Here is a 20,370-nt window from a genome sequence, read left to right as displayed (position 1 = left end):
TTTTGAACTTTTTTTCTCCCGATAAAATGCACCGAACAACTCAAATAAATGTCTAATATCCAGAGCAACATCTCGTAGAAACCTCTATTGGCAGACGTCCCCCACCAAACAGAGACACAATATATATTATACTTATTGGACATCTCCGAATTACAAAACGAGACCGAGTAGATATTGGTCTGGATTCCGAGATTCACGATGTTTCTAAAAGTCCAATATTATTGTCGGACACGATGACGTGATGGCTCCGATCACACTGGTCCGCGCTGTTGCAATTGTACGTGATCTGATGATTTCTTTAAAAACTCGATTGAAATTCGGTTAGAACGTATATTAACCGTAGACCAATGCAACATGCAGAATGAGTTCAATTTTTTGTATTTAATATTAGTTGTGTAATAATTAAAAAGAAGTAAGAAACTAGATACTGCTATTTAAGAATTTGAACATGAAATTTAAAAAAAAAAAAAGTTCTGTTGTAGAGTTATTCATGAACGAATGACATGAAAGTTGAAAGTATCTAAGAAATCAAAATAATATAAAAATTAGATTCTGTTTAAAGATTAATAAAGGAAAATGTATTTTATAACAAAACACGATCATCAGGGATCAATTTAAATATTTTAAATTCTTAAGATAGGCAGTTTTATTATTTATGTAAAACTAAGAAGTAAATTGTAATTTAAGAAATAAAATGACATTTGATATTAATACTTTTTATTAGATTTTATTCCTTGTTCTGATAAGTACAATTTTTTAAGATAGATTTACAGACTTATATATTATTATCCATATTGCAGTAATATAATTACGCCATGTACAGTGATATCAATATGATTGATTAAGTGCTATTGACATATCTTATCATATTGAATGTTAATAAATATTAAATAGTTAAATCACTTTGGAAGGTAATCAATATTCTATAATACTGAATAACAGTATCGTAATGTACCTAAGAACATTATGGTGTATTAATGCATTATCATTTGTTACGAGTTACGTAATAATATTATAATATTATGTTTTTATATTAACTTTACGCACTCGAAACGGATTTAAACAACAAGTCATTATAATTTTTTATTTTCGGTTTACCAGTACGAGGAAAAGAAGGATATACTTTTAGAACAGGATGTTCGACTCAATCGTGGGTCTGTCGCGATTCCACAAGTTGCTAATTACTCTGCAAACTGCAACAAAAAACAACAACTGCTGTAGTTAGTGTTTAATTGTGTTTTTTTTTTTACCTTTTGTTTCCATTTTACATCAAAAATGGTTAACATAAAAATGTCAATAGCTAATAACATTCGGTAATTGTTCTTACTGACAACAACAATTACTCGTTGGCCCATCTATATATAATATATAATACACCTTATTGAAGTTTAGTAGACTTCGTGTCTATACTGTACATGTCAACCATTTTAAAATGTGGTACTTAAAAGTGTCGTCGAGTTTACTCATAGCAGTGGCATTAATCTGTATGATACAGGTAGGTGAAATATTATGTTTTAAAACAGAACTATATGTCCAATAACATTTATCACTGTGAAAATCTAAATTCAATGGATATATATATTACTAAAAATTATATAGGTATTTTGTATTTATTATATCGTCAATTTTAAACCAGATATTATTATAGTTCAGAGATAAGATTGATTCAAAGAATGCTAAACGCATAACTAAGCGATGCCATGTAATGAGTATTTTTTATATCCCTTTTTGGGTAAAAAACAACGTACATCTAGATATTTAAGTGCAAGATAGGTGAACATTTTTATTGATTAAAAAATTAACCAGATTTGTATAAAATACAAACAATTGTTCTCGGAATTGGTGACTTAAATCAATAAACATAATTCAAGATCATCCGATTATATCGCATATTCTTATGAAATAAATCAATGTTTAAACCATAATTTCCAGTAATGTAAACGTTCTCAAAAGAACCTAATTATAATTATATTAACTAACAATAATAGTTTCAAGTAGGTACCTATTATAATGTATGTAGTATGTACGGATGTTAAGATCTACAAAAATAATAGTCCCAAAACACAAATTAGTTGCATTAAAATTAAAATATCCATTATTTTGGTACACAGATACTTATTATGTTCGATTTACTAAAATAAGTTAATGCTGGACATTCAAAATTATCAATAAAAGAGTTTTAAAAATTACAGACTTATTAATTATGTTTAATCAGGTATATGGTTAAGACACATCAACGAATGGGGGTGATACAAGCGTACGAAAGTTAATTTGGGTGGGTTTGACGCGTTTTCTATGATTTAACATTTATTATACAATATTTATTTTATATTACATTAAAACACAAAGATGTTAGAATTGTATGAAAAATGGGATCTATATTATTTATTTTAGATTCTGAGCGAAGCGAGGAAGCTATTGGTTTTATTATGGTGTTTATTATTTTTTTTTTTTATATCTATCCTGTGTACACAATTTCTACCAGAAGGAGTGCTTCGATTTCAACAAATAGAATCTTATTTTTTAGCAAATTGGATCAAGATGGTACTTTAAAAACGTCGTTTTTTGATTTTATCAATAGTTATTAAATGCCACGGGAAAAATACCAAAAAATTACGAAAAAACACTAAAAATGGGATTTTAATTTCTAACGCTTTGTTTATCACCATAGAAACGAATAAAAATTATAATATTATAATATTAATTCAACTTGCATGATAAAATAAATAATAACAATATAAAATATCCACACCGACAAACCGTCTCCGCTCAGGATCGGTATCTTACACAATGATATTTTATCATTGAATTCAAGTCTAATATAATCCATTATACAATGACTTACTTGTAATCTACTGTACAACAGAACAATATCCACTTACCTGCTTTTTTTTTGTTTATCACGTTTTTGTTTATAGCCATGTTTCAATCGAATAAAATAATGATACTAAGATTAGGAGCTTAATAATAGGGGTAGCTGAAATGAAGGGATAACTGTCATTTTGTAAAACATTAAGGAGAAGTACCTAATGTGAAAAGTTATGGATATCAAATTCTTGCAAATGGGCAATATTTTCAATAGGTATACTACGTAGTAATCTAAAATTAACTATCCATTTTTAATGAATAAATTGCTAAAATTTTGAAAATTGTCTATAACAATCATTGCTTCAAAATATAGAGAAGTTAGGAAATCCTCAGAAATATCAATATACCTGAAATATACAGCATCTTACACTATAATAGTACAATATCGGGGATTAAAATAAAAAATGTACCAACACAAGTAACAATTAAGTAAAAAAAGCTATCGATGAGGGATGTATACTGATACTGATTTATCAAATTATGAGTTCAGTTACGTTATAAATTTTTTTTAAAATGTAACTTAAACAATATCTCATAAGGTAATTCATAAATGATATAGTTTCCATCTTCATTTGAAATTTATTTAAATACTAATTTGTAATTAATAAGCTAATAAGTTACTCAGTTAATTTAATTTAATTTTAGTTAATTTAATAAATAATATGCATAATGTGACAGAAATGTATATAAAAAAATTACTACTTTTTATTAAATAATGTATAATTTAAATTATCAAGGGAAAAAAATATACAATATAATTTTTTATTTTTTTTTATAATGAATCCACATTTCCGTGGTAAATTTATATTTTTCATAAAAAAAATGTTCTTGATAATTTTTAAATGCTGATTTATCATCTTTAAGACGTGTTTATATATTTTCAGAATGCAACATCACTGACTATAGATCCCAAAGCAACAGAGGATCAGTGGTCAACACTGGCAAGTTCTACAGATCAAAAAGACTTGAAAAAAATATCAATACTGTGTAAAGGTTCTCTTAATAACTTCAACGAAAAATTAGAAAATACAAAAACAATTGCAAACAAAAAACTACCTGAACCTAATAAAACAACGGAAGATATAGCTAATTTAGTAAGTGATATAAAAAATCAAGTAAAAAATGCATCTGCAGATCTTGTAACTGTAAGAAAGTTAGTACAAAAAAGTGCTTTACGATTTAGAGACACATTCAAATCCCTTGTATCATTTACTGAATTAGATAGTGAATCTGTGAATAAAGAATTAGAAAGTATTAAGAAAACCACAGTTGATAGTAAAAAACCATTGGTAAATCGTGTTATACAGTCATTTGGAAATAGGTACGATCTTAATAAATTGGCCAACAAAGTTCTTGAAGTATCATCTGATCGTGAAAAGTTAAAAAATAATTATAATGAAAAAAGAAAAATTGCTAAAAGAGAATTCAATTCATTGTGGAATTCTTTATCTAATCATTCAAAAACTGTGAATGATAATGCTTTAAAAGCCTTGGATACTTTTTTTGAAGGCATGAAATCCGTAAAATCAGTGAAAAAAAAAGTTAAGGCTCTAGGAGAAGATGCCCTGGATGAAATAAAAGTAGGAGATGATATCATTAAACTTAAAAATGCAGTTGAATTAGCTAAATCATTAAAATTGAAGTTCGAAGATGAATGGAATCTCGACTCTGGAGAATTAACTTATAGTGAAGAACAGAAGAAACCTAATATAAAAACAACAGACGACGATCAGTCTGATGTCCAAGAAAATGAAGAAGATAAATCTAATGAGAATATTCCTACAAACGATTTTGAACCAGATTTACCAACAGCTGAACAAGAACCAATTGAAAACTATAAATCTAATGTAATTCTACCTACTCAGGCTGAGATTGAAAAACTTCCTATTATGGATAACCGTCAAACCTCTGATAAAGCAGTTCCTTCAACTGAGGAAACAAAATTACCCCTTGACCAAAAAAATAAAGATATAACTAAAATAATACAACCTACAATTTCTGAAACAGAACATAACCATATAGAAAATAATGTTTCTGATACTATACATTCCCCGACTAAAGATAATCCATCAATTCCTAACACAGAAAATAAAGATAAAACAGCAATCGTACAACCCGAAATTTCAAATGAAGACCAAAATTCTATAGATAATAAAAGAATAAATAATATAGCAAGTAAGGAAAAAACATTATTACTACCATGGGAAAAACTTATACAACTAGAAAACCCACGTGTTAGTCAACAATCAATGAAATGCAAAAATCTATTGAATAATGTGACACCAGATTTTGAAAATATAAAGAAAACAGCGAAAAACTCAATACAAGTAACAAAGAGTTACAAAAATTTACAAAATATTGAAAATGATACAGTTAAACAATTTTTATGATAAAATGGTTGACACAAATACAAAACTATGTGATTATTTAGTTAATGCAGCAGATGATGTTTGTGCTAAAGTAACACCAATCAATAAAAGATATGAAACAAAATTTAAAAATGATCCAAACATTAAACGTATAAAATATTTATTAGGTAAGCAATACGATCCTAACCAGTACATTTTAAAAGTTTTAGACGACGCAAATCATAAAAATGGAATAGGTGGTATGAAAAAGACTACATATTATAAAATGTTAGCAGTGGCTCATAATTTGAATCATGAAACAAAAGAAATGGAAAATTCTGCACTATACGCAATGAATAAAATCCACGAAGGAAAATTAGCTGCAACTAATTTACAAAAAAAATATAATAAGGAAAGAGCCTCAAAAGCTTGTTACATAAGAAATATTTTACTAGAAAAAGAGAATGAAGATGACAAAAAGAATAAAGACGAAAACAAGGAAAAAGTAAAAGAAAGTATAAATGATGATACTAATACAGAACCATTAAAACCCGATGTCAACTTAGATTCAGTTGATGCCATACAGCCATCAACAGTTATTGATGATAATGAACCAATTATAAATAATGTCGAAGACACAAAAACGTTAAGCGAACCAAATCAATTCACAGATCATAATAATCAAAAAGAGAACACTGATAAAACAAATATTGAAAGTAGTAAAAATACAAAAGGAAGTATGGGACAGGGAACTCAAAAACCTAATAGTAGCTCATCTATTCCAGAAAAGAAAGATAACGATATCAATACAAGTAAAGAAAAATATGGAAATACGAAAGCAAAACGTAACATAACCAGAAAAATAACACATCATAGAAAGCATAGAAATCCCAATGACCCTTACGATGTATCAGAAGAATATGACATAATAGAAGAAATTGATGATGAAGAAGATGAAAGCAATGAACATTTAGAAACTGAAAAAATTGCTTTGGATGAAGAAAATGGTACTCGCGAAGAAAGTGATAAAGGAATAAATACGTCAGTCAAACGACCCAAAAACAAACATTATAGGAAGAGAATAGATCCCAAAGATGGTAAAGAAATAACTGAAGAATATGAAACATCAGACGAAGAAGAGGATATCAACTCAAACAATTCAGGTGAGAAAAAATCTAACGAAACTCCAGAATCAGAGTTATTGGATAACGACAATAATGAACACGATAAGGAGACCCCAGAACATTTAGAAACTGAAAAAGTTGTTTCGGACGAAGAAGATGATGAAGGAATTAACACGTCAGTCAAACGACCCAAAAAGAAACATTATAGGAAGAGAATAGATCCCAAAGATGGTAAAGAAATAACTGAAGAATATGAAACATCAGACGAAGAAGATGATATCAATTCAAACAAGTCAGGTGAGGAAAAATCTAACGAAGCTCCGGAATCAGAGTTATTGGATAACGCCGATAATGAACACGATAAGGAGACACCAGAACATTTAGAAACTGAAAAGTTAGTTTCAGACGAAGAAAATGCTACTCGCGAAGAAAGTGATGAAGGAATAAATACGTCAGTCAAACGACCCAAAAAGAAACATTATAGGAAGAGAATAGATCCCAAAGATGGTAAAGAAATAACTGAAGAATATGAAACATCAGACGAAGAAGAGGATATCAACTCAAACAATTCAGGTGAGAAAAAATCTAACGAAACTCCAGAATCAGAGTTATTGGATAACGACAATAATGAACACGATAAGGAGACCCCAGAACATTTAGAAACTGAAAAAGTTGTTTCGGACGAAGAAGATGATGAAGGAATTAACACGTTAGTCAAACGACCCAAAAAGAAACATTATAGGAAGAGAATAGATCCAAAAGATGGTAAAGAAATAACTGAAGAATATGAAACATCAGACGAAGAAGATGATATCAATTCAAACAAGTCAGGTGAGGAAAAATCTAACGAAGCTCCAGAATCAGAGTTATTGGATAACGCCGATAATGAACACGATAAGGAGACACCAGAACATTTAGAAACTGAAAAATTAGTTTCAGACGAAGAAAATGCTACTCGCGAAGAAAGTGATGAAGGAATAAATACGTCAGTCAAACGACCCAAAAAGAAACATTATAGGAAGAGAATAGATCCCAAAGATGGTAAAGAAATAACTGATGAATATGAAACATCAGACGAAGAAGATGATATCAACTCAAACAAGTCAGGTGAAGAAAAATCTAACGAAGCTCCAGAATCAGAGTTATTGGATAACGCCGATAATGAACACGATAAGGAAACACCAGAACATTTAGAAACTGAAAAGTTAGTTTCAGACGAAGAAAATGCTACTCGCGAAGAAAGTGATGAAGGAATAAATACGTCAGTCAAACGACCCAAAAACAAACATTATAGGAAGAGAATAGATCCCAAAGATGGTAAAGAAATAACTGAAGAATATGAAACATCAGACGAAGAAGATGATATCAATTCAAACAAGTCAGGTGAAGAAAAATCTAACGAAGCTCCAGAATCAGAGTTATTGGATAACGCCGATAATGAACACGATACGGAGACACCAGAACATTTAGAAACTGAAAAAGTTGTTTCGGACGAAGAAGATGATGAAGGAATTAACACGTCAGTCAAACGACCCAAAAAGAAACATTATAGGAAGAGAATAGATCCCAAAGATGGTAAAGAAATAACTGAAGAATATGAAACATCAGACGAAGAAGATGATATCAATTCAAACAAGTCAGGTGAGGAAAAATCTAACCAAGCTCCAGAATCAGAGTTATTGGATAACGCCGATAATGAACACGATAAGGAGAAACCAGAACATTTAGAAACTGAAAAGTTAGTTTCAGACGAAGAAAATGCTTCTCGCGAAGAAAGTGATGAAGGAATAAATACGTCAGTCAAACGACCCAAAAACAAACATTATAGGAAGAGAATAGATCCCAAAGATGGTAAAGAAATAACTGAAGAATATGAAACATCAGACGAAGAAGAGTATATCAACTCAAACAATTCAGGTGAGAAAAAATCTAACGAAACTACAGAATCAGAGTTATTGGATAACGACAATAATGAACACGATAAGGAGACCCCAGAACATTTAGAAACTGAAAAGTTAGTTTCAGACGAAGAAAATGATGAAGGAATAAGTACGTTAGTCAAACGACCCAAAAAGAAACATTATAGGAAGAGCATAGATCCCAAAGATGGTAAAGAAATAACTGAAGAATATGAAACATCAGACGAAGAAGATGATATCAACTCAAACAAGTCAGGTGAGGAAAAATCTAACGAAGCTCCAGAATCAGAGTTATTGGATAACGCCGATAATGAACACGATAAGGAGACACCAGAACATTTAGAAACTGAAAAGTTAGTTTCAGACGAAGAAAATGCTACTCGCGAAGAAAGTGATGAAGGAATAAATATGTCAGTCAAACGACCCAAAAACAAACATTATAGGAAGAGAATAGATCCCAAAGATGGTAAAGAAATAACTGAAGAATATGAAACATCAGACGAAGAAGATGATATTAACTCAAACAAGTCAGGTGAGAAAAAATCCAAAGATAATGTAGCAGATGTAGTTCCTGAAAATAGCACGAGAGAAATAAGTGAGTTGGATGACAATGAAAACTTAAATAGCGTAGAAGGGGCAGAACTATATGGTGTCGATAATGAAAAAATTATACCAGCAGCAGATAGTATGGGAGAAGATTCATCATCAGTTGAATCAAGTTATGAAGAACCAGAACAAAGTTATATCAATGATTCGAATAACAGTCATAAAAAGAATAATGAGCAATATAATTCAGATGATCAATCCAATAAAATATCAAAAGGTCATAGAAAACAAAAGTATCCAAAGAATGGACAAGAAATATCAGATGAATATGATATAGTTGAAAAACAGGATGATGAGTCAGACGAAAAAAACGATGGCAACAAAAAACCCAATAAACAAATGAGACAGCATGTAAAACCTAGAGACCTTAAGGATGGCCAAGATGTATCAGAAGAATATGATCCAGTGTCAAATAAAATCATTGATACACCTACCGGAGAATCTGATGGAGAATTAACTGACCATGAAATAGAAACGCCAGAATATGAAGATGTCGCCGAAAATGAGGAAACTCCAAAAAACAACGAATCTCCAGATCACTATCAATCGAAGGAACACGATGAGATTGATGAAAATGAACCTGAAAGAAGGTCCAATGAAGAACTAAACGAATCTAATGATATTGATCAACAAAATGATAGAGGAAATCAACCTAATAAAAAAATGAGACGACGTAGAAAACGTAAAGATCCTAAGGACGGCCAAGAAGTATCAGAAGAATATGATCCAGTGTCAAATAAAATCATTGATACACCTAACGGAGAATCTGATGGAGAATTAACTGACCATGAAATAGAAACGCCAGAGTATGAAGATGTCGCTGAAAATGAGGAAACTCCAGAAAACGACGAAACTCCAGATCACTATCAATCGAAGGAACACGATGGGATTGATGAAAATGAACCTGAAAGAAGGTCCAATGAAGAACTAAACGAATCTAATGATATTGATCAACAAAATGATAGAGGAAATCAACCTAATAAAAAAATGAGACGACGTAGAAAACGTAAAGATCCTAAGGACGGCCAAGAAGTATCAGAAGAATATGATCCAGTGTCAAATAAAATCATTGATACACCTAACGGAGAATCTGATGGAGAATTAACTGACCATGAAATAGAAACGCCAGAATATGAAGATGTCGCCGAAAATGAGGAAACTCCAGAAAACAACGAATCTCCAGATCACTATCAATCGAAGGAACACGATGAGATTGATGAAAATGAACCTGAAAGAAGGTCCAATGAAGAACTAAACGAATCTAATGATATTGATCAACAAAATGATAGAGGAAATCAACCTAATAAAAAAATGAGACGACGTAGAAAACGTAAAGATCCTAAGGACGGCCAAGAAGTATCAGAAGAATATGATCCAGTGTCAAATAAAATCATTGATACACCTAACGGAGAATCTGATGGAGAATTAACTGACCATGAAATAGAAACGCCAGAATATGAAGATGTCGCCGAAAATGAGGAAACTCCAGAAAACAACGAATCTCCAGATCACTATCAATCGAAGGAACACGATGAGATTGATGAAAATGAACCTGAAAGAAGGTCCAATGAAGAACTAAACGAATCTAATGGTATTGATCAACAAAATGATGGAAGGAATCAACCTAATAGAAAAATGAGACGCCATAGAAAACGAAAAGATCATAAGGACGGCCAAGAAGTATCAGAAGAATATGATCCAGTGTCAAATAAAATCATTGATACACCTAACGGAGAATCTGATGGAGAATTAACTGACCATGAAATAGAAACGCCAGAGTATGAAGATGTCGCTGAAAATGAGGAAACTCCAGAAAACGACGAAACTCCAGATCACTATCAATCGAAGGAACACGATGAGATTGATGAAAATGAACCTGAAAGAAGGTCCAATGAAGAACTAAACGAATCTAATGGTATTGATCAACAAAATGATGGAAGGAATCAACCTAATAGAAAAATGAGACGCCATAGAAAACGAAAAGATCATAAGGACGGCCAAGAAGTATCAGAAGAATATGATCCAGTGTCAAATAAAATCATTGATACACCTAACGGAGAATCTGATGCAGAATTAACTGACCATGAAATTGAAACGCCAGAATATGAAGATGTCGCTGAAAATGAGGAAACTCCAGAAAACGACGAAACTCCAGATCACTATCAATCGAAGGAACACGATGAGATTGATGAAAATGAACCTGAAAGAAGGTCCAATGAAGAACTAAACGAATCTAATGGTATTGATCAACAAAATGATGGAAAGAATCAACCTAATAGAAAAATGAGACGCCATAGAAAACGAAAAGATCCTAAGGACGGCCAAGAAGTATCAGAAGAATATGATCCAGTGTCAAATAAAATCATTGATACACCTAACGGAGAATCTGATGGAGAATTAACTGACCATGAAATAGAAACGCCAGAATATGAAGATGTCGCCGAAAATGAGGAAACTCCAGAAAACAACGAATCTCCAGATCACTATCAATCGAAGGAACACGATGAGATTGATGAAAATGAACCTGAAAGAAGGTCCAATGAAGAACTAAACGAATCTAATGATATTGATCAACAAAATAATAGAGGAAATCAACCTAATAAAAAAATGAGACGACGTAGAAAACGTAAAGATCCTAAGGACGGCCAAGAAGTATCAGAAGAATATGATCCAGTGTCAAATAAAATCATTGATACACCTAACGGAGAATCTGATGGAGAATTAACTGACCATGAAATAGAAACGCCAGAGTATGAAGATGTCGCTGAAAATGAGGAAACTCCAGAAAACGACGAAACTCCAGATCACTATCAATCGAAGGAACACGATGAGATTGATGAAAATGAACCAGAAAGAAGGTCCAATGAAGAACTAAACGAATCTAATGATATTGATCAACAAAATGATAGAGGAAATCAACCTAATAAAAAAATGAGACGACGTAGAAAACATAAAGATCCTAAGGACGGCCAAGAAGTATCAGAAGAATATGATCCAGTGTCAAATAAAATCATTGATACACCTAACGGAGAATCTGATGGAGAATTAACTGACCATGAAATAGAAACGCCAGAGTATGAAGATGTCGCTGAAAATGAGGAAACTCCAGAAAACGACGAAACTCCAGATCACTATCAATCGAAGGAACACGATGAGATTGATGAAAATGAACCTGAAAGAAGGTCCAATGAAGAACTAAACGAATCTAATGATATTGATCAACAAAATGATGGAAGGAATCAACCTAATAGAAAAATGAGACGCCATAGAAAACGAAAAGATCCTAAGTATGATCATGAACTATCGGAAGAATATGATACAATTGAAGTACAGGAAGATGAGCCACCATTATTAGGTGAAAACTCTAATACACTTCCTGGTGAACCTGAATATAAAACTGAAGATGAATTAGATACACCAGAAAATGATGAAATTCCAGAATACAATCAATCAAACAAATATGCGAAAATTTCAGAATTAGAACCAGACTTCAAGTCCAATGAAGGAAAAAATAATCCAAAAGAAATTGCGGAACAAAATAATTTAGGCAATTATCCTAATAAAAAAATTAGACACCATAGAAAACGTAAAGATCCTTTACACAGTCTTGAAATATCTGAAGAATACGATACAATTGAAGAGGAAGATGGTGAGATTAACAAATTAAAAACTCCAAACATTGTCTCATATGATCAATTTGATAAAAACCCAATATCTAGTCCCAACAATGAGAATAATGCCAATGATGAAAACAATTTAGTTAATCCACTTAAACATAAACCAAAACGTTTCAGAAACCGAATAAATCCAGAGTACGATCATGAAATATCTGAAGAATTTGATTCTTTTGAAGAATACGATGAAGACGCTAAACTTAAGAAACATCCTTTTAGGCGTGAAATTATTGATAAAAATCGAGATTTCAATAATAATGTTATTCCTAACATTGACAATGATGTTTCAGAAAATGCATTAAATACAGGGTATGATGAACCTACTGTTGTACCGCAAACAATTTTCGAAGAAAATAAAGAAGAAGATCCTGAGTTATCTGAATACTCTGAAAATTCAGATCTAACACCAGAAGCTTCATCTCCAAATGATGTTGATGAAACTATAGATGTTACAAAACCACGGCCACGTAAAGTCAGACGCCATAAGAAATCAAGACAACCCAAAACTGTTAATGAAATATATAACGAACCAGAGGTAGTTAATAATGTTCAAGAAGAACTACCGGGAACTGGAAACGGTGAAACAACTGATATAGACGATGAAATAGAGCAACCGCAATTATCTGAATACTCTGAAAATTCCGATCTAACACCAGAAGCTTCATCTCCAAATGATGTTGATGAAACTATAGATGTTACAAAACCACGGCCACGTAAAGTCAGACGTCATAAGAAATCAAGACAACCCAAAACTGTTAATGAAATATATAACGAACCAGAAGTAGTTAATAATGTTCAAGAAGAACTACCGGGAACTGGAAATGGTGAAACAACTGATATAGACGATGAAATAGAGCAACCGGAATTATCTGAATACTCTGAAAATTCAGATCTAACACCAGAAGCTTCATCTCCAAATGATGTTGATGAAACTATAGATGTTACAAAACCACGGCCACGTAAAGTCAGACGCCATAAGAAATCAAGACAACCCAAAACTGTTAATGAAATATATAACGAACCAGAAGTAGTTAATAATGTTCAAGAAGAACTACCGGGAACTGGAAACGGTGAAACAACTGATATAGACGATGAAATAGAGCAACCGCAATTATCTGAATACTCTGAAAATTCCGATCTAACACCAGAAGCTTCATCTCCAAATGATGTTGATGAAACTATAGATGTTACAAAACCACGGCCACGTAAAGTCAGACGTCATAAGAAATCAAGACAACCCAAAACTGTTAATGAAATATATAACGAACCAGAAGTAGTTAATAATGTTCAAGAAGAACTACCGGGAACTGGAAATGGTGAAACAACTGATATAGACGATGAAATAGAGCAACCGGAATTATCTGAATACTCTGAAAATTCAGATCTAACACCAGAAGCTTCATCTCCAAATGATGTTGATGAAACTATAGATGTTACAAAACCACGGCCACGTAAAGTCAGACGCCATAAGAAATCAAGACAACCCAAAACTGTTAATGAAATATATAACGAACCAGAAGTAGTTAATAATGTTCAAGAAGAACTACCGGGAACTGGAAACGGTGAAACAACTGATATAGACGATGAAATAGAGCAACCGGAATTATCTGAATACTCTGAAAATTCAGATCTAACACCAGAAGCTTCATCTCCAAATGATGTTAATGAAACTATAGATGTTACAAAACCACGGCAACGCAAAGTCAGACGCCATAAGAAATCAAGACAACCCAAAACTGTTAATGAAAATTATAACGAAACAGAAGATCCCAAACGTATTCCAACACAAAATAACGAACACGTAAATTATGAGGAGAATCCTGGAGAAAATGAAAAAACGGCTAATTTAAATGATACTGATGGTACAATGAATTCCAAACAACCTAGGAGAAAAAAACATGTTAGGAGAAAGAAAATTCCTACGACAGCGACAGTAGATGAGATTACTCCAAATAGTTTAGATAAAGAAAATAGAGGGATTCAAAATGATAACAAATCAGTCGAAAACCCTGAGATACAACCAAATGATACTGGAAGAAACCCCCCAAAAAAAAGACGTTTAAGACGCATTAGAACATACATGGTAAACAAAGATACAAATGAAAGAATACCAATTAATGATCAAACATATTCCACTACAGATGGGTTACCGGATACTCCAAAGAATAAATTAGAAGCAACTGAAATAGAGGATTCCGATGATCCAGATTCAAATGAAGACAATGATGACTATTCTTCATTTTTGGTAATTAAAAAACTTTTTTAGTTTAACTGTTACATAAGTCACTTTTTATGTACTGTTTTATGGTACACTGCTACACTAAGGAAATTTCCCTTTATAAAAAAAATGGAATTGGTAATTATTTAAATTAAATAGTTTTTGGTTTATTTGATATCAATAATAATATAGGGTGACGGAGTGGCCGAGTTGACTAAGGCGTCGGTTGTGACGCACACCGACGTTGGTTCAAACCTCGGTTCACGGGTGGCATTTTTCTTCGGGCAAGTCACGGTGTCCGGAGAACAAGTGCCGCCTTCCCCCACCCGGGCAGGCAGATACCTACGGGTGCCCACCTTAAAATCTCTTAAAACTACACACGTGTTTACACCTACTGTTCCCTCCACCACAGTTTAAAAAACACCCAATGACCTAAGTTACCGCGGGTTAACAAATAAAAAAAAATTATAATAATAATAATAATATAAACAATACCTAATGCATATTTAATTTTCTTTTTATGCATTAAATGCTTATATTATATCATAAATTTGTAGTTCCTTATAAAATAAAATTCCATACATGTAATATAACGTATACATTTTTATAAGCAAAAATAAATGTTATTTGGTCAAGTGGTACATGACCATTTTCAAACTGTGTAGGTGGTACGAGAATGTAAACAGGTTTTTAACTACTGCCTTACATTATAAGTAGAATTGTTTAAAATCGTTGTAATTTTGTTTTAGTTTAAGGAGTACAATTCGGATCAATGCAAACGCGATGCATACGATAGATTTAAGAAAGTCACATCACAAGATGCCAAACAAATTGCTTACCGAAGCGTTTTAGATACAAGTGAGATGCGAAGTAATATGTTAGCAACAATAAAAAACGCTATAGCTAATGTAAAAGTCTCCAAGACACTCAATGATGTTGATCAAAGTTTAAGGACCGTCAGTTACTCTCTGAAAACTGGTTTGAAACAAACTGTGAGTGACTTGGTTACCAAAGTGATTCCGTTAGCTAAAGATTTTCTGAAAACGGCTGATAACCTTAAGGAATTGTACAAGAATGGTCCTCAGTCCACACATAAAATGTTATGCAACATTTTAGAAAACGAGTCAACCGTTCCAGATTCAGCTAAAGATGTATTAAAACTAATTTCTCCAAAATTTGACGTAGATAAATTAATAAATAATATCTTTGAAAAACCTTTCAATACAAAATCATTGAAAGAGAAAAAGGTCAAAGCTCAAAGAAAACTTATTAGTCTATCAAAACACATGGACACAGCAATAAGCAATATCGACTGCTTTGTTCTGTCTGCCATGTCAGCTGTAGGCATCGGAGCAGACACGTTAAAACTGCTGAAATCTGGTAGAGTTATTATGAGTGATAAACATCCCAGGTCAAAGGCACTGAGAGATGCCGTGGGAATAATTAAATCGGGTAAGAAAATCCGAAATAATGACGTAGGCTTTACACCAACGTTGACACCTTCTGATGGCTTCAATGAAAGTGACGAAGATGATGATGATGAGGATCCAGACCAAGTGGCTCAGAAAAACGAAGAATTTTTAAAAACAGTACCTGACCTAGATGATAATATACCTATACCAAAAAAAGTACCGAACAAGCGACAGTCGTTGGGTGTAATTGTTGTGCATCCGGACAAACAGATCGAGTACAAAGAAGTGACTGACACTTCACAACTGAAAAAATTCGTTGGAGACCAGACGAAAAAATACAAATTGCAATCTAAAAATAAACATCTTAAATTTTTAAAACTGAACAGTAAAAAATTAGTTGACTCTATGGTTGCGGATGTTAAGAAAAAGGCTGAGAGAAATGGAATGAGCAAAAAAGAAATGGTAGAAGAAATAATTAAGAATTTGAAAAGTAGTTGAACGTATTTAAAATTAAAAATTTTTACGAATGTTTTTTTTTATTGTTATTTATAAAAATGCTTTTAGTATGCTAAATAAATTATAAAACTTGTATTTAATATGTTAAATATTTTTAACACTTAGTTTATAATGAAATTGTTAAAAATACTTTTGTATGAAAAATTATTCAATTTATTATATAATTGATATTTCATTAAATAAAAATGTACCGTTTTTTTAATTTTATTTTAGTATGTAAGTAGCCATAATATAAGGTATAATTTTATTTTTTAGAAACATTCACGTCAATATTAAACGTTTTAATAGATAGCTGTCATCTTTGTTGCAGACAAATTATGTTCTTGTCAGTAGGTTTTCAATAAAGATGTGGGAATGAACTTTATTTTGTATTTGTGATGTGAACTATATGTATTGTTTATATGTAAGTCGGTGAAGAAGCAAAACTCCGTAAGTAAAATTAAAGCAATTTTGTGATACATTATAGTTCTCAGAAAAAAAACAGTTAAAAAGTAGTGACCTCATTATAATAAAATAAAAAGATACGAATGACGATCACAATTATGGTAACCGGTGGATAACCGATGTACGCATGTGAGAAGGCCGAAAGCGCATCGACGGCACGGCCGGCAAATATCAACAAAACTGTGCCACGCGAAATGTACTGTCTAATGCTGTTTAATGCTTGTACAATTACGGTAAAGCGTACAAGTCTTACACACATTAAAGTTGCACATTATGATTTACGGTACACACAATGACCGTCGTACGCTGGTCAATAGACGACATTCATAGCAATAAATAAATATATCCGCCATAGACCAGAATTCTAGACTCCAAACGCTCATGACAAAATAGATATTATATTTAGTAAAGTAAAATGTCTAAATGAGTAGATAACCATAACTAATATTTATCGTATCATATATTATACTAAATATAATATTGAACAATTTTTACCTATATACAGATATGAAGTGTAGGGTGGGACGTAGGGGGTGTATAGGCTTTAGTTCTTAAGTTGCACCTTTTTGAATTTTGACACCACTGCATGCTGGTGACAATATGAAAGGCGGCAGTTACGATCGGTAAAGCACAATTGAGCATAAAACGATCGAGAATAGACCTTTTTAGTAACACGATTGAGCTTAGAATATTTTATGCGATGTTGCCAAATTCACGTTGCCAAAATGTTGTAATTTATTATTTTCACGTATTATTACACCAATTATTATTATATTAGCAAATAGATCTATATACTGTATTATAATGTGACTACAACTATTGAGACTATTATTGATTTATAAATATTTTGCATAATGTGACTAGGTATATTACATATTGACATTTTTTTGCCATGTTATATTTTGAATCATTATAATTATTTAAATAAATATTTTTGTATAATACAGTTCAAAATTTAAAATGGCAACGTTGCAGAGTTTTTTATCGATATCCGAACATTGATATTAACTATTTATCGAAAATATTTATACTACTCAATTAATTACTATAATAAATTGAAAAATAAGTAAAGGTATCTTAGTAAACATATGTTTAGATATTATAATATATATTATCTTAATATATGAAACTAAATATAATTATTTATCAACCACTTAGCGTATGAGTGTATGACGGACGGTCAGAGCTCATTTTTTGTGTCTGCAACTTTTTTTATAGTTGGAACCATATTAATATGATTAATTCCAAAAATAAATGAATGTTTTTATTTTAAACTTGAATGATTCATTTTTTTCAAGCTATTTTGCTATATTATATTAACTGTCATTTAAACAAAATGAACAAATAAATAACTCAGTTCAAGCTGGAACTCTTATTTGATTGCATTTTTTTTACTTTTGGACATTTTGAACGTGGTTTTTAAAATACTAGGATCAAAGTGGTTTAGCGGTGCGTTATCTGTGGTAGACTGTTCATCGTCGTCCAATTGGCCAATTACAGGAACTCGATCAGCCACATTCAATTGAGGGGCCACCAAATTCATGAAAAACTGAAAATCAAACAAAATCCGTTATATTCTGTATTACGTGTTCAATATTATACAACTTAATAAGTTATAAGTAGATAGTTAGAATCATAGACTATAAGATATAATATCTGTGTATAATAAAACTGTAAATATTATATATGGACTGTGTAAAAGAAAAATAGAAATTACGTCAACGCGGTTGACAGCTGCAGTTGAAAATAAATAATAGGTGGGTTATAATTTACACGGACCCACCTCGCCGATAGATGTGAGTCCCATGTCAGTGAATTTCAGTTGCCAGTGGGGCAGGCCCATGTGCACCAGTGCTTTTCTGAAATAGTTGCTGAAGTTCGGGGCGAGCAAATGCCAGCGGTACGTGGTGTCCAGCAGCCAGACCGACGCTCCGCTGGGCTCTTCACGCGGATGCTCTTCCGGCCGGCTAGCCGCCGCCGCCGCCCGGCCGTCGAGGTACACCAGGCACACGTGGCCCACGTCCAAGCTCGAGTCCAGCTCGAATATCTTCGAGTTCTCCGTGAAGTCCGGCGTGTTCCTGTCGGACAGCCGGTCCAGCAGCTGCAGGTCACGCATCACGTTTACGTTGACCGTATCCGATTTGACGTCGCACAGCCGAACCAGATCGGATAGCGGGTTCACGGTGATGTTTCCGATGGGCAAGTTGGATGCGCCGCTGATGGCAGCAGCCGGAACGTCAGACGTGATGCCTGCAAGATGCATACGTGTACAGCTGGTATTACGAAGGTGAAAATGTGAGAAATAAACATAACCTACCTCTTATAACCATTGGTTCTAAATGAAAAAAAAGATACGTAGCTAGTAGCTAGATATGTAGATACCTACTATTTTCATCTAATTATACAATTCATAATGCATTTACAATCACAAATACTGCAATACAAATTTAATACGATCACAAATATTTTAGGACCACTACAACTTATAATATTATTTAATCTAAAAACAAAAATGTTAACAAACAGTAAGTTAATGATAATTTGTTGTCAACTCTAACTTCTAAACCTGTAATTGGGATGCAAAATGATGAAATAGTTCTTGAGTGAATGTATTAAAACTATTACCTACGAATACAAACGATTTTAATAGTTTAAAAAGATACACATATTATGTTCATATAATAAAAGAATGAATAATAACGTACCTATTATAAAAGAAAATAATATTTTATTTGGTGCGCAATCGGTCTATGATATTACAGGTCAAAAAAGGTTTAAGTGCAGCAATCGTGAACCGTATTTTAGCGATATCTAGATAGGTACCTTCGACTCTGTACGACCAAGTCAACTTGAACCCGTCACACGATGCGTAAAACGACCTGACGTCATCCGGCAGTAGACACCCGTTCCGCTGCTCCCACAAGCTTATTTTGGCCTTGTCACACGGCAGACTCTGTTTGACAGTCAGGTTTCTCACTCCGGCAGTGTTCTCTGCGACAATTCAAACGAAATGAAACCGAGAATAAGAGGGTATATTATTATAATTTAAAAATCTGTTGCGTCACGCGCGCTCATCTTATTGGTATTAAATACCCCACTGCAGCAAACGAGAAATCGTCCAATCGGCGGCCGCGGCACCGCATTTAATACACTAGAACCCGACTTCGCCCGTGAAAAAACGATCAAATATAAAATACAGTGCTGTTATATAAGTGTGTCTTGGATTTTACCAGCATATCTA

The 20,370-nt window shown here is 32.6% G+C and overlaps 3 protein-coding genes across 4 annotated transcripts in view; 2 read left to right on the top strand and 1 right to left on the bottom strand.

Annotated features, from left to right (window-relative positions):
• Positions 1–1,361: 1,361 nt before the first annotated feature.
• On the top strand, positions 1,362–5,386 carry LOC107883062 (extracellular matrix-binding protein ebh-like). The gene is made up of 2 exons (XM_016802417.2): positions 1,362–1,495; positions 3,753–5,386. The coding sequence occupies exons 1-2, from the start codon at positions 1,433–1,435 to the stop codon at positions 5,256–5,258; spliced, it is 1,569 nt and encodes a 522-aa protein (XP_016657906.1). The 5' UTR covers positions 1,362–1,432; the 3' UTR covers positions 5,259–5,386.
• Positions 5,259–16,723, top strand: LOC100168223 (putative uncharacterized protein DDB_G0282133). 2 transcript variants are annotated; one of them, XM_029488172.1, is made up of 3 exons: positions 5,259–7,685; positions 8,754–14,784; positions 15,507–16,723. In XM_029488172.1, the coding sequence occupies exons 1-3, from the start codon at positions 5,263–5,265 to the stop codon at positions 16,665–16,667; spliced, it is 9,615 nt and encodes a 3,204-aa protein (XP_029344032.1). In that variant the 5' UTR covers positions 5,259–5,262; the 3' UTR covers positions 16,668–16,723. The 2 variants fall into 2 exon arrangements, with proteins under 2 accessions (XP_029344032.1, XP_008180572.2); XM_008182350.3 differs by having other exon boundaries at positions 5,259–14,784.
• Positions 16,724–18,422: 1,699 nt separating this feature from the next.
• LOC100569221 (tubulin polyglutamylase complex subunit 2-like) overlaps positions 18,423–20,370 on the bottom strand; it is a 4,415-nt gene continuing 2,467 nt past the window's right edge. The window contains exons 2-4 of the mRNA XM_029486333.1: positions 19,953–20,120; positions 18,913–19,379; positions 18,423–18,678 (exon numbers count right to left, since the gene is read on the bottom strand). Of these exons, the coding sequence (XP_029342193.1) occupies positions 18,502–18,678; positions 18,913–19,379; positions 19,953–20,120 (812 nt within the window). The 3' untranslated portion in view covers positions 18,423–18,501. The remainder of the gene's footprint in view (positions 18,679–18,912; positions 19,380–19,952; positions 20,121–20,370) is intronic.

This window comes from Acyrthosiphon pisum, chromosome A1 (genome assembly GCF_005508785.2).
Source record: "Acyrthosiphon pisum isolate AL4f chromosome A1, pea_aphid_22Mar2018_4r6ur, whole genome shotgun sequence".
Classification (NCBI taxonomy): Eukaryota; Metazoa; Arthropoda; class Insecta; order Hemiptera; family Aphididae; genus Acyrthosiphon; species Acyrthosiphon pisum.
Note: the sequence above shows the minus strand (reverse complement) of the source record. Positions and strands in the feature narration are given on the sequence as shown.

Excerpts from the sequence above, each read along its gene's own strand:
- LOC100168223 (XM_008182350.3), top strand. The coding sequence starts at position 5,263 with ATGGTTGACACAAATACAAAACTATGTGATTATTTAGTTAATGCAGCA. Across the intron at positions 14,785-15,506 it reads ATGACTATTCTTCATTTTTG|TTTAAGGAGTACAATTCGGA; the intron begins GTAATTAAAAAA and ends ATTTTGTTTTAG.
- LOC107883062 (XM_016802417.2), top strand. The coding sequence starts at position 1,433 with ATGTGGTACTTAAAAGTGTCGTCGAGTTTACTCATAGCAGTGGCATTA. Across the intron at positions 1,496-3,752 it reads CATTAATCTGTATGATACAG|AATGCAACATCACTGACTAT; the intron begins GTAGGTGAAATA and ends ATATATTTTCAG.